This window comes from Amphiprion ocellaris, chromosome 10 (assembly GCF_022539595.1).
Source record: "Amphiprion ocellaris isolate individual 3 ecotype Okinawa chromosome 10, ASM2253959v1, whole genome shotgun sequence".
Classification (NCBI taxonomy): Eukaryota; Metazoa; Chordata; class Actinopteri; family Pomacentridae; genus Amphiprion; species Amphiprion ocellaris.
The window spans coordinates 19,782,761-19,797,221 of record NC_072775.1 but is presented as its reverse complement, the minus strand read 5'-3'; the positions used below and the strand labels follow the sequence as shown (position 1 = coordinate 19,797,221).

The window sequence follows — 14,461 nt, the reverse complement described above, 5'->3', positions numbered from 1 at the left end:
GAAAATGAGGCGTCTGGTATTACTGTGGGATGATTATTGTGGGATTGCTCTTTTTAATCGACTTAATGAACTGACAAATCACACAGAAGATACACAGCACAACAGAATGCGGTTGAAATTGCTTTTGATTATCTGATTTATCAGCTGCGTTACAGAAGCATTTACATAAATATGTACAGTAGGTTGTGTGTGCAGATCGATTCTAAGGTCACTTCCTGAACAGTTCACAGACGGCAGAGATGTATTAGTAAATTAACATTTGAATTATGTTAAAATCACAGAAAATACAGCGGCTCGTACATTTCAGAGCACAAACGAAGCACCAGAGTCCGTTTGGAACCAGACTGAGTTTGTAAAACCTAACAGCCCAAAAGCACCATTAAAAACCAAGAAAACAGGTTTATTTTAATGAAACCAGGTTAAGAATGAATACGCCCCATGTTCAATGGGACATTCTACACAGCTGAGAGAAAGCGTATATATTTGTAGAAGGAAGTGTGCTTCATTTGAAGATCCCCAAGCATTTAAAAAGCAAGAGATCTTAGCGCTATCATCCTATGGAGCCTTAACGGGAGAAGCAAGCGACATCGCTGGCACTTCAAGATGAAGTCCCGCAGCTCACCTGCAGACGTCAGAGCCGGGGATGTACTGCGACAGGCGCGAATGTAGCAGAGGAATAAGGCGCAGGTCCACCCATCTCTTCTCCCAGCGAAGCCCTGGGGACGTGGGCCAGGACGAGCAGGACAGCGTGTCCTGCAGAAGTGCGAAACACAATTTAGAAGAGCTGTTCTTTTCCCACCTTGCACATCTCAAACGGCTCACATGTCAAAAGCCCGAGTGCTGCTGCTGCTGCTGCTGCTGTTGCTGATGCGCGGACAGGCCGAGCGGGCACAAGCTGCAGATTAAAGTGGCTTCACTCTCCCCCCGCCCCATCAAAAGATAAAGATAGAGCATCACGGTTATCAGTGAGCAGTGACAGTTGCATGGAAACAACTTTCTGGCATTGGGAACGGTGCTGCATGGTTACAGAAGGACAAAATCCTTCAGAATCAGTCAGTCAAAAAAGAGAAAAATGTAGAAGTACCGTGTTGTTGGGATGATAATTCAAGTGCAGACCGCTATCACACAGAGGGGAGGAGGTCCCACTACTCTGGTCACTGGGGATGCCTGAAAGTACAACAGAGGAACACAAAAAGGCCAATAAACCCGTCAACACCTCCATCTATTTCAGGGATTCCAACTGCACTGAATCATAGCCATCAACAAAAGTGTGTTGCTTTGTTCTGCTACACTGTTGGCTCCAATCCTGTGCCAATTTGTATTCAGTTGACTGGCTGGATGGCCAGTCAACCTGGCCCACATACGCATATGAAAGGATTTTATAAATGCTTTCATGTCTGATGACGGGCTGAAGCTTTCCCATGCAGGAGCAATCAATTGCACCACAATGAGCGACGTCAGTTCTCTCAGTTTAGTCTTTTAGCATCTTTTGTGAAGTTTCTTTCCCCTCGTTTTTTCTCTCTTTAACAAAGCAGCATCTTTATTTGGTGCTTTACAAGACAAGAAATAAAAGAAAAATAAAACGAGGTAGCAGTTGAACTTATTTTTCTTTGTTTTTCTCAAAGTGGCTCCAGTTTAGTGTTTCCAGGACAACCAATTCAGACAGAAAATAACAGCAGCTAAAAATACCCTTGTTTGACTTTTTTCCACGACAGTAATACTGATTATGTACTTAGACCTAATGCTGGAGTGTGTGAGCGGCGCCTTACATGTGCAGTCCTCGCACAGTGGCAGTTTCAAAAAGGCTGGAGTCTTCTTTAAGAAGGAAACCGTGAGAGTCACTTCTTCGCCGGCATTTCTCAAAACCTGGACCTGGGAGGTAAAACAGAAACAACATGGGAATACTTTTACCGCATGAGCTGCAAATTGTGAGCTGATTGCTTGCCTCGATGAAACATGGCGTGGCAATGTTTAGCTAAGAGTGGAAATCCAAGATAAGGGATTTACACAGACTGCAAGTTTTATCCTCCGTACTCACACATATTTCTTACAGCTGCATTTAAGCAGGAATGAAAGAGAAAAAATGGCTTTACATGTCAACAAGATACAAATCATAAAGTGAGACAAGATAAGCTGTTGAAAGAGTTGTTGCAGCGTAAGAAACTATAAGATACGAGTTGACAGCTTACCACTTCCTCATGGCGATAACTTCTGACGTTTATTCCATTTATCTAGAAACAACAATAGCACAGTTACCTTAAATAATATTGCTGGCATCGTATCACTGCAGCTCCGTCTTCCAAATGATTAATGAGGCAAGCAGAGTAATTGTTATGGCATCTGCTCTGCAAACTGTAAACAAGAGTCACATCCACAGTTGCCATGAACACAGAGTGTCTTTGGCTCATCAGTGTTTCTGCTGCATCACATGAGCCAACCCAGAGGAGATGTGGGAGAATTTTTTTTTCTTTTTTGACTGCAAGACATGTACCAAATAAAATGCCTTTGCCTAAAGGGGTATAAAATTATTCAGCTCTCTGGACATGTGGCGTATGCATTATTGAAGATAGCAAATGAGTTATTTTGCAGGTGAGATGTGTAAACAGACATTAATTTGGCATCTTACCTGAAGGATGCCATCTCCAATAAAGAGCAGCCCAGACAGTTCAGCTGGAAACAAACAAAAAACAAATCACAAATTCACTTGAACAGAATCACAACAGAGGAGTGAAACGGAAATCTCAAAGCTTTTCCAATACTGACATTGTACCTTTTTGTTCTTTTGATATTTTTGAAATCACAACAGGGATTTTATGCTCTGCTCCACCCTAAGGAGACAAATTAACATGAATTGAATTGCAGAGGTATCACAAATGCAGAACACGGCTCACGAGAGCAGCAGCGAATCCCTGAGCCGACGCTGTTGTTGCAGTTTGACAAGGAAATGATCAATAACACTTGTTCAGACTTAATTTAAAGAAGCTGAGAGGAGCGGCCAAATCAGCTGGGATCTAAATTACCTTGATGCTCAGGCCGAACCCTCCAATCGTCTGCCTCCTGATCGTTACAGTCCTCTCCTGCAGTCAGAGACAAGTGATAAGCTCTGACTGATGCTCAGCTTGGGGGAGCTTCAGCCAAAATGTTAAATAGTTAAATTAAGAGAAATGCGGATAAAATTAAGCATTGTATGACTTAAAGAAATTACTTCTACATTCTTACTCGTGTGGGCTGTGCAGTTAAAAGTGTCAGCGTACTCCAGAGAATTGTTTTCTGCTGGTCGAACATGTTTGACACATGTAAAGATTATGATCTCATGTACAGTAATGCAGAAGAGACAGATAAAGTTGTGTTTTTAACATCAGTTTGATCATTGAAGATGTGATTTTACACACATACAGGCTGCTTTAGTCAATGTTATCAGTAATCTCAGTCTGACTGTTTCCAGTTTATATCCAGCATCGACACAAAATGGAAAAAATACACTGTATCATCTTTTAAAATTGGTTTCTACAAAACATAATACAAGATTATTCTGAATCAACTCTACGCTGATTTGGAAAGTAATGCTATTCAAAACACACACGTAAGCCCAAAATTATTCATAGCCCTGTCAAATACAAGAAATTTCTTAATTTTTTCAGTTACACATTAATATTTCACCTCAGATTTGATATAAATAGGACACGCGAGAAAATCTGCAGCCATAACCAATTTATTTCAGATAGAAAGTGTAAAGAAACATCTTTAGCAGGGTGAAAACAAAGAATCACACTGTCCAAAATCTCAATAATCAATTGCAAACCTCCTTTTTTTTTTTATCACAGCCTCCAAACGATTTTGGTAACTGCTCACAAGCTTCTTGCAGGTATCTGCAGGAATTCTGGACCATTCCTCCTTTGTAAATGTTTCAAGCTTGTTGAAGCAGCTGGATAGTTCAGTAAGTAGCGCCTCTGACTTGGGCATGGAAGGTTGATGGTTCAAACCCCAGTCAGGGTGCAGTTGTCCTGTGGCTATCTGTCTTGGTATCATTGACAGGGTAATTTTTTGTTTAATTTAACACCTTTAACAGTGTTACTTCACATAACATAATTGGTCATGGTTCCAGACTTGCCCACATGTCCTATTTATATCAAACCTGAGCTGAAATACTGATGTGTAACTGAAAAGATGAAGAAATTCCTTGTATGACAGGGGTATGAATAATTCTGGGCTTAAGAGTATATTAAGTATTTAAAGTGACTGAAAGGTATTTAACGTGGATTGCTAATTGATGGTGGTATATTTAGATACTTGGACTTCGGGTGACCGACAACATCGGATCAACAACTGATCAGAGGATTGTATGTAAGGAAACCACAAACAAAGGCAACTGTGATGAAGACAAGAAAGACAGAAACATTTGGAAAACTCAGCAACAATAACTAAAAAATAGTTGTGCAATGTGTTTTCATTTTGATAGACACAAATTCCCCTGTGACACACTATATATGTGTGTGTGTGTGTGTGTGTGTGTGTGTGTGTGTGTATAGATAGAAGTTATGAGCATGACTTTGGCTAAAATGCTATAAAGTATAAACAATGTTTTAAATCATTTAGTTGCAACCACCAACACTATTCATATCCTTTCTCAAAAAACTAAGAGACACACATTTTTAACATTTATAAACACTAGCTGCTGGTGAGTTTCAATTTAAGTGTTGTTTGATGCAGGAATGGGAGGATGTGTAATTTACTGAAAATGCACATTTGTACCTTCCCCAGACATCAGTTTCACAATAAGAAATGACAGCGTCTCAAGAGACAATTAAAGCAATCAGTGACTAAGAAAAAAAAATCTATGTATCTTCAAATTCATAGAAGAAAATGGAAATAAAACTGGAAGAGGACGGCAAAACAAGACAAGTCTCATAACTAAACTGGAAATTATTTGGATAGAACTCAAAGTCTCTTATCCAGATATATTTTTTCTCTGTTGTATTTCAAGGGTTTTATGAGACGTTGTCCTTTTTTTATGGATGGCTGTTAACAGTTTTTGATGTTGAAATTGCCTCAAGTGTTTGCAATTTTACATTTTTCGATGGAAGAGTATGAAGATGCTGTTCCTTATTTTAAAGTTGATGTGTCCAACAAGAGTCTGTAATCAGCATTTTTCAAGGCATTTACTGTTTACAAGTGCAGGAAATCGACTATTTCTTAAATTAAATAGAGCATTTTATTTGAATGTAAAACTTAACCGAGGCAAGTAAGTCTGCACTTGTTCATAACACGCTGCAGTCGCATTAGCATACCAATGCCTTTGCCCTTTTCGTTGATTATTAATGATGTTTCAGAGGGCATAAACCTCCATTTGTCTTTGAAGATTTTTTTATCCAGTAGGATGTTATTGAATGAATAATGCCATCTTGGGGAAAGGTCATGGACTGGGGTCTCAGCCTAGTCTTTTAAATGAAACTGTGCATTTAGTAGTGTGAAGGAAAACTTGTCAGATGTGACGACAAGTGAGACCTAAATGTTAAACTCAAGACACCAAGATCCAGCAGGTGAATCCCTATTTAATGACTGCATTTGATTCATGAGGAGCAGATTAACTGATCTGCCGTTAATGCCGACATTTAGCGTTCTCGGTATCTTTACTGTAACCTTCATTACTGCAGTACATGTTGGTGATGTCAGTGAAGCGTAGCATTCGGTAATTATAATGTCGACTGGGTTACTTACACTTGAATAAAAAGGCTCTCCTGACACACAGATGACATCTTGCTCTTGAATGGTCAGAATATCTTTGGCCAAGTGCAGTCGAATATTAAACGGCTCCTCATTACCTTCTTGCATCAAATAAATCCCAGTCTTTGTCTGTGAACAGTCAGAGATAAAATCATTCATCATCCCTCCAGAACTAAATTAACTGGCCATGAAATGAAATGTCATTGAAAATACTCGGTGCAAGATGAACATGGAAATTAGCAAACAGTTCTGGTGAAGTCTGTTATTTTCTTTTTTACTACTTCCCTTGTTATCGTTAATGTTGGAACAAATAACCACATTCAGCGTTCTGAGTAATAAACACACATTTAGACAGAATAAAACAAACATAAGAAAGCATTTTATGGCTTTGAATAGTGCGCAGACTCTCAAAGAGGCAGCTTTTTTTTTCTGATTCCTGATGGCATTTTGTGCCATCTGTGCTTTGTATGCATACACACTGGGACGAAATCAAATTATAGCATGTCATTTATCCGAAATGTAAGGTTGATGAAAATGATGAAGCTGTGAAATTGGCTAAAATCAAGCTCACCCACATCTACGTTTGAATTTCCCTGCTATGTAGGCGCGAGCGTGAGGACTGCGTGTTTTCCGATGATCTGTTTAAAACATGCTAATCTGCATAAATTTGCATTCTGCGTATCCTTCGTCCTCCCCAGCTAATTGTGATGCCTGCCCTGTCCTTGACTTAAAAAGGTCTAAATAAAAGGAGCACCTTCACCTGACGAGACTGCTAATAGAAGAAAGCCACCAGTGTCAGCATCCCTGTCACCCTGGATACGCCACTCATCAGTTAACAAGACAGTCGGTTACAGGGCTGCTATTCTCAACAAGAGCATCTCCCAAACTGCAGGTTAAACTTGAATCAAAGTCAGTTTATAGACCATATTATCTTTCAGCCGTAATGAGGAACGTAAAGAATTGAGCCTCTGCCTGCAGCTGCGGCATGAGAAATGAAATGAGGGCGGCATTCATTCACATTACTTGAAGTAATGTGTGTCTGTGCAGAGTCATTAGCGGAGCAAAACGAGGGCAGTAGTTCCTGTATATTCGTCAGCCTCTCAGGTGACAGAGCATTGTCTGACCCGCTGCAGCACTTGCATTGTACATAATTAGCCTTATCTCTTACCCTATTTCATGTTTCACGGTTACTCCTCCCCTCCAAACCCCCCACCATTATTATCTGCATCATCATCTCCAATCTGATAGCGTGAACGTGACTATTTACTCTGCAGAGTGCATTAGGCATGCAAGGACATCTTATTCCAACCAAGAGCTATTAATTAGAGGAGCAGTGGAGGACCCTTACCCCTTTGACCCTCAAAATACACCGGCGAGTTTGAAATGCGTGTTATCCTCTAAAAATATGTCAAAATTACACGAAAAAGAAAAAAACTTATGCAATTTTCAACTTCTCAGCACTCATTGAGCTAATCATATGTGACTTCTGGTTCTGTTTGGAAAATTAATGAAATCTGGGCTTAAGAATTATGTTATTTCATCCAAATCATTTAATTTTTTTCATGTCTTAACTAAAAAAAAAAAAACACTGAAAATAAACCCTTTGCAGAAAACTCTGAGATTTTCAGTGCAACTAAGAAGTAGCAACTCAACTCAATTACTGTCACCTGACAAAACCTTACGGACTTTTTGCCTGAACTGCAGGCTGTGTATGGGAAAATTAAAAATGTAAGTAGTAAAACACATGTGGAGGCCTCCCCCCCTCCTTTTTTTACAGTATTAGTAACAATCATGGACACTTACAAAAATGATGTACATGTTGATTCCAGTTTTTTCAGTTGTTCTAAATAAATAGAAAAACAAATTGAATTTATTTTATTTTTTTTATATACGCTACTGTTCAAAAGTTTGAGAAATATCCTTATTTTTGAAAGAAAAGCAGTTTTTTTCAATGAAGATCACATTAAATTAATCAAAAATACAGTCTAGACATTGTTAATGTGGTAAATGACTATTCTAGCTGGAAATGGCCGAGTTTTAATGGAATATCTACATAGAGGTACAGAGGAACATTTCCAGCAACCATCACTCCTGTGTTCTAATGCTACATTGTGTTAGCTAATGGTGTTGAAAGACTAATTGATGATTAGAAAACCCTTGTGCAATTATGTTAGCACATGAATAAAAGTGTGAGTTTTCATGGAAAACATGAAATTTTCTGGGTGACCCCAAACTTTTGAACAGCAGTGTAATTTGTCTCATTGTAAATATGTTATATGTTATTTGAGCTCTCTTTACTCTTCAGCAAATACAGCTGCACAGCGGCTTGGTGGTTAGCACTTTCGTCTTGCAGCTAGAAGATCCCTGGTTACTGTCCCAGCTTTCCCGAGATCTTTCTGCATGGAGTTTGCATGTCCTCCCTGTACATGCGTGGGTTTTCTCTGAGTACTCCGGCTTCCTCCCACACTTCACAAACATGCTGAGATTAATTGATAACTCTAAACTGTCCATAGGTGTGAATGTTTGCCTCTCTGTGTAGCCCTGTGATGGGCTGGTGACCTGCCCAGGTGTTCCCTGCCTTCACCCTAAGTCAGCGGAGATGGACTCCTGCCCCCCACAAGCCTAATGAGGATAAAGCAGTCTATAAATAATGGATGGATGGATGGCTTGTTTGTATTTCTTCAAACCAATTACAACTGTCTTTGGTGAAGCCGAGCGAAGGATGCAGCCTTAGTATTCCCTCAAAATAGTGACAAGAGAAGTGTTATAGAGGAACACTTTCATGCAGGGAAACTGTGATTAAGGTGGCTAATTCACCAAAAAAGGCTAGCAGGGCTGCCTTATAACATGATCCAAATCCTGGGCAAAACATGAAATTTTCAAATTGGTAGGTTGCTGCCCAGAGGTTGTTGTTGTTGCTGTTTCCCTCAGTGAAGGGATTGGAGAAAGCAGTGTGAAATGCGCGACCAAAGGCAGGCTTATACCCACAATCTACTGTACATCTGGGAGAGTCGGACCAGTAAAAATGTGACAGGAGCAAAAACACCCAGAAACAGCTAGGGGCTCAGACGCTTACACAGGTTGAACTGAAACATTTCTTTTCTCTGCTCTTTTGAAATACTATGTATGTTTAAAGTTGCACATGGTTTAGTTGTGCGTCGCAGCAGTTAGGACTGTGAAGCAGTCATGTCATCGCAAGAAATGAAAGTAAAATCAGGCTGAAGGACAGATGACAGAATGAAAATAAGCTCAAGGAAGGGTGCTCACTAGCAGTATTTCAGAGTATGTTTCATGGCAAGGTCGCATATTTTAGGGCAGTTTGTCGGTGATGAATAAAGCAGGAAACTCAGTGAATGAGTCAGCTGCAGCATCACCATCTTCTCTGTCTGCTCAGGATCATAAGGTGAAAACTAAAAGACAAGTTATCATCAGGAAGTGTGTGGTTGTATAGATGTACTTGTTGATTCAGTCATTTGTACAATGGATGCATTAAAGGGGGAAGAGAGGCCAGTGGGAGAGCATATATACAGGGTCTAGATTTACTGTACGTGCTACAGTGCTGTTCTAGCCACAGGCTTTCAGATATACTGCGATGCTTCATGCTGTTCTCCACGGCTTGAAAAAGCTCAGGCACTTTCTATAATCACGGTCAATTGTTACATTGATTAAATCCAACCAACCTCTTCATTTGAAGTCTTGAAATCCATGTGCTACTATGCAGTGAGGGATACTGCAATGGAGAAAAACAAGACTGAGTTAGACCGTGGAGACAAATGCTTAATGACATGACCAACTCGCTGCAGCAAAAGCACGCAGCCGATTTAAACCAGCATTGTTAGCGAGATGCCCATTCTAATTATAGTCCTGCCTTGCTCATATAGAACCTAGGCAATGGAGAGAAATTGATTTGTCATTGAAATTTGCCTCTTCTAAACTTATCTATGAGCAAAAAGGTGAAAAAAAATCCTCATTGAACAATCTCAGGAGAAAACTGGAGACCATTAAGCGTTAATGAATAATTCATTAGCAAAGGTGAGAACCCAGGTATCCTAATAAATGTTTCAATACTGAATCCACTGCTTCTAGAAATGAAGCATTAGCATGTCTGCTGCCTTGTCAGAGAGAGCAGAAAATTGGGCCACATAGGAGAACCCCACAATGAAAGTATCACATCCGCAGAGGTACTGCAGTTAAAAAATAAAGGAGAGGCACCACCAGTAAACACCACCTACTTTATGAATCATCCGACTTGTTCTGTTCAGGCAGATACACAAGTAGTCTCCAGGAATGCTATGTGAAAGCCTCATTTACATAAACCAGTTCCACTCAGTTTTAATCAGACATGACTGCCACTTGACTCGACAAACTGAGTACAGAGCAAAAATGGCTCACACTTGAATTACAGAACCTGTGCTGCAAGAAGAGTCGCGCACTTGCCTCAGCAGAAAGGCCCCCAGCTCTTAGGACGGTGAGGTCTAGCCATCGAGCAGCGAGTTGATCCCTGATCTGAGCCGTAGCAGAGGGCCTTCCCGAATCATGGCTGTCAGAGTTGGACGGTGGGAGCGCAATGCTGTCACTTCTCCAGGCTGGCTGTAGGAGTTGCAGGATTATTCCCGGTGGATCTGGAGCTAGAGAGCAGAATGGAGCTGTCCTGTAGTGCGGTTTCTGTGCCGGAGGTCCGTGTTCGGTGGCCGTGCTGCAGGAACAGGAGGAGGACGTGGCTAAGGTGTCATTCTGACGCTAAAACCACTCGAGGGCTGAAACGAACAAAAAAAAAGGACTGAATGTGAGTCTTGAAACAGAGCTGAATATTGTTGATTACATGGTTGTAAGTACAAGTGAAAAGATGTAATCTTCAGCTGCCAGCAATACAGACAAGAGTGTTTTCAGTGTAACTGCTGAATGTATGTGGGACGCTGAATCAGGAGCAATTCACAGCTTTATCTCCAAAATAAGCACCTGTTGCAAAAAAAGAGGACATTCAAACACAAACCCCAGATTGTGCAGATCCTCTTCCCCCCTATGATTGAGCTTCCTCTCCAATACCTCACTCATAGAAACCTGTGGATTCATGTGCCAATACACAATTAACTCATATTCTTACATTTTCTTGGATTTTTGTACGCTGAGCACAAATTGCTCTTTACAAGCATTTATTAAGTTCCAATAGCACATCCTTGAGAAATCCTCCTCGTTAGTATGCGTTGCTGGCTCATTGCCACCTTTTTGTTGAGCCGCAGTGTTGCTTCTGTGATCATTGTTCTACAGGATTTTTTTTAAAAACCTACAGCATATGAATTTCAGGCTACAGTCCATGTATAAATCATTGGCTGCTGATTATACAGTAAAAGTAACCTTAGTAAAACTTGCAAACGTATTTGTTAAGCACCAGGGAGGAGAGAAAGGGAACAAGAGCAAGTGATTCAGAGCTTCTTTAGTGAAGAAAAGCCGAGTCTAAACAGCAAAAACTCTCAAAAGCTTTGACCCTCAGAAAACACCAGGCTGTTAGAAAATATGATGTTCAAGTCGATCCAAGAACTCGAGATATCTTCAGATGACATCGTTATCCTTTATGTAAAAGAAATATATCACCCACTTCAAAAGAAGTACACTTCCTGGGGCACTTCAGTGAACATTTGGTGCTTCTGTTAACATTTCTTCACTTGGTTTATCTTTTCTAAGTATGGGTCGTATTTTGTGGATTTTATTATGTTTGCGTTCTTCAACTCCTTACTTGACATAATTGGCTTATCATCTCTGTTAATGCATTTAGCATGTTTTCCGTCTTTTATTTATATGATGGTTGTCTTAATGTGCTAGATTAAATGTTCACCTGCCTGCCGTACACATTTATTGCAAAAGCATGAAAGTTAATTAAGCCAATTTGCACTTCCATGAAGACACTCATGCAGTGTCCAGGCTATTATTGGAAATTAATTAAATACTAGCTGAAAACAATGCAGCCTCTGATACAACTACTGTACAATAAATAAATAAATGTTCTGAATCAACCCTTCACAGGAGAGAGAGGTTGTCTTTGAAAGCTGAACTGGGCTGGACTGGTTTCCAGTTCTGAGCTACTGGAATGAGCTGCCACACAGCTTGAAGACACTGCAAAGCTTTACAAGCTCATATTTCTACTATTGTTTGCAAATGTTTTAAGTGTGGCATGTTTGTGTGTGACACAGTTGTTTTGAGTTGATGATTTTCATTGTTGAGGTTTTGTCTTTATGTAATTTGTTCTCAGGTCTCTCCTGTAAAAGAGATCTTTATCTCAGTGAGACGTCCTGAATAAATAACTAACTTCACAGGGGTTTTAGAGGATGTTGTTTGTGGTGCTGTCGAACTGTTTAACTGTTACATCTATTTGTAAGGTGTTTCTATTATTCCATCCACTCTGTTTAAATCAGTGAGCAGGGAAGAAATACGCAGTGTATTAGGCTGCATTCACTTCAGTTAGATGTGCTTGTAAACTCACATCTCTCTAATTGTACATTTAACGCTATCATTTACAGTGTACAATGGGCCATATCATAGCAGATTTGCATTATAGTATTTCTGCTAATTTAACACAGATCTGCAACAAAAGTCAATTAAATGATTACTCAATGGAAAGACAATTCATCTGCACCAATTTTGATAATCCAGTCACTTAAAATTGAAAATATCCTGCTTTTCTTTGTCTAATCTATAAACAGATTGAAGATTGTTATGTTAAGGTCTGTTATTCAAACCAAATCAGCTTAAGTATGTTGCCGGAATTAGGGTTTTATGCAGTTTCCTAAAGGAAAGAAACCAAATTGTAATCATGAGCATGATATGCCATAATGGAGTATTTTGGAAAATGTATTACAATATATTTAGATAGTTATCAAATATTAATATACACAAGTGAATAATAAAGAATGTGATGAGCTGTGACATATGATTCAAATGCTGTTTAAGTTAAAATCAATATTTCACTACACTAATGTTTAATCTATAACAATCTCTGTCAATATTCGCGAAAAGGCTTTTGTTCCATTGATTTATTTTGGAGCTTCATTGACTCTGAACAGTGACTTTAAACACAGGATCACAGCGATTGCCTCCGCCTGCCCTCTACACTGTCTGAGTCAGAGTCAAGCCAGCTCTCTGTAATGGATGTAAGAGAAATCCTGACATCATGTGTGGGCTCGGTTTAAAAATGAATGTCTTCACGTGGTCAGCTGAAATATGTGTCTGCAGCTCGGAGACGAGCACTTTGTCTTAGCAGGTGCCCTCCTGTGTATCCCGTCAGACGCCAGCGCCTCCCTTTTTTCTGCCAGAATCCAAAGATTAAATAGGCTGCACCTTTTGTGCCTTTTAAGTCGAGTCAGCGCAACTCCTTTTACAACCACGCCATCAGATATTTTCAGTCCTACCAATTTGCCAAGCAGTGTTTTTCGAATAACGCTCTCGTCTTTGACACAATGGCAGCAAACAAAGAGAGAGGAGCAGAGCGAGATTGCCTGGATGATGTGGAGCTTGTAACGTGACATCTCCATCTCTTAGACCTGAGGACAGCTGTGGCCCATACCGGATGATAAATGGCCGTTCGTGCATGCAGGTGGAGCAGCTGTCTGCAGAGTGCTCCAGCAAATGCAGTTTTACTACTGGAAAATTGAGACAGGTTTCACTTACTGTATGTTCATTTATTCCGCGACCTGGAACATATGGTGCCTGAGAGTGCCGCTTTTTAATTTGGAGAGTGATGATAGGGGATATTATGTTACTCAAATATTATGGCATCCCAAAAGAGTCGTACTCAACAGCAAACACATTGCACTGACAAAATTTCACATGGTCTGCCAGTTCATGTTAGAAAACAGAATGAATTTTCTGTTGTGAGCTGCCAGCTTCCTCAGATGTTAAAAAAGGCACCTTTCTGTATGTAGGCTCTATCTTCTAAATCATGATAGATAAAATATAGAATTCTAACTGATTATGAGTAACTTAAGGAAATTTTTTTCACCACCGACAGACTTTTGGTGCCTCTATTTGTTCATATTTCTAAGATATTATTAGTTATTTGTTGGATTAGATCTGTAAATCACTAAGTCCGGAGAAGGAGCTGAGTTTGTCAAGTATTGGTTTGTTCTTCTTATGACAAGCCAACATCCTCCATCGTATTACTTGGTAAAGCTATTTATTGTTAGTGATTTCTTCAAACTGAGAGCTGCAGCTGCCTTGTGCTTTTTTCGTTCGTCATGGGTTGGTGTATAATAGCTCTGGATTGAAATGAAAGTTGTAATTGAAAACCAGGTTCAGTGTTCTGTTTCGACTTTGCATCTCTGGAACATGAAATACGTCACATTTCTAAAAATGAAGAATATCTCTCTTCCTCACTTGGTTTTAGGGCTGCAAAAATGACAATTTTCCCCCATAAAACAGATAATAGTAAAGAGTTTAAATTGCTAGCTTTGGTCTATCAACAGTCCAAAACCTAAATATATTCAATTTACCACCATAGAGGACTAAAAAGTACATTTGAGAGGGTAAGAACTGTGAAGTTTGGACATTTTGTTCATACAAATTGACATATTATACAACCAGTTCATCAGTGAAAGTGAAAGAGTTTTTTTTTTTTTTTCAATTAACTGTTACTTTCTAAACAATGTCCATCAAATTTTCCAAGCGCTGTTGTTGTTTTGTCCCAAGCATGTGTAATCTACAGTAGAATAGGGGAGAAAAGCAGCAACTGTTCATATTTGGGCAC

General features: G+C 39.7%; 1 protein-coding gene across 3 annotated transcripts in view; it reads right to left on the bottom strand.

The window, feature by feature from the left end:
* The window catches only part of sntg1 (syntrophin, gamma 1), a 41,239-nt gene that overhangs the window by 21,731 nt on the left and 5,047 nt on the right, over positions 1–14,461 (bottom strand). For 2 of the 3 annotated variants that reach the window (XM_055014654.1, XM_023283680.3), the window contains exons 2-11: positions 10,162–10,481; positions 9,405–9,454; positions 5,719–5,853; positions 3,021–3,077; positions 2,771–2,828; positions 2,627–2,670; positions 2,190–2,231; positions 1,770–1,872; positions 1,085–1,167; positions 623–753 (exon numbers count right to left, since the gene is read on the bottom strand). In XM_055014654.1, the coding sequence (XP_054870629.1) occupies positions 623–753; positions 1,085–1,167; positions 1,770–1,872; positions 2,190–2,231; positions 2,627–2,670; positions 2,771–2,828; positions 3,021–3,077; positions 5,719–5,853; positions 9,405–9,431 (680 nt within the window). In that variant the 5' untranslated portion in view covers positions 9,432–9,454; positions 10,162–10,481. Of the gene's footprint in view, positions 1–622; positions 754–1,084; positions 1,168–1,769; positions 1,873–2,189; positions 2,232–2,626; positions 2,671–2,770; positions 2,829–3,020; positions 3,078–5,718; positions 5,854–7,527; positions 7,558–9,404; positions 9,455–10,161; positions 10,482–14,461 lie in introns of those variants that run through there. The other variant, XM_055014653.1, reaches the window with a different exon arrangement.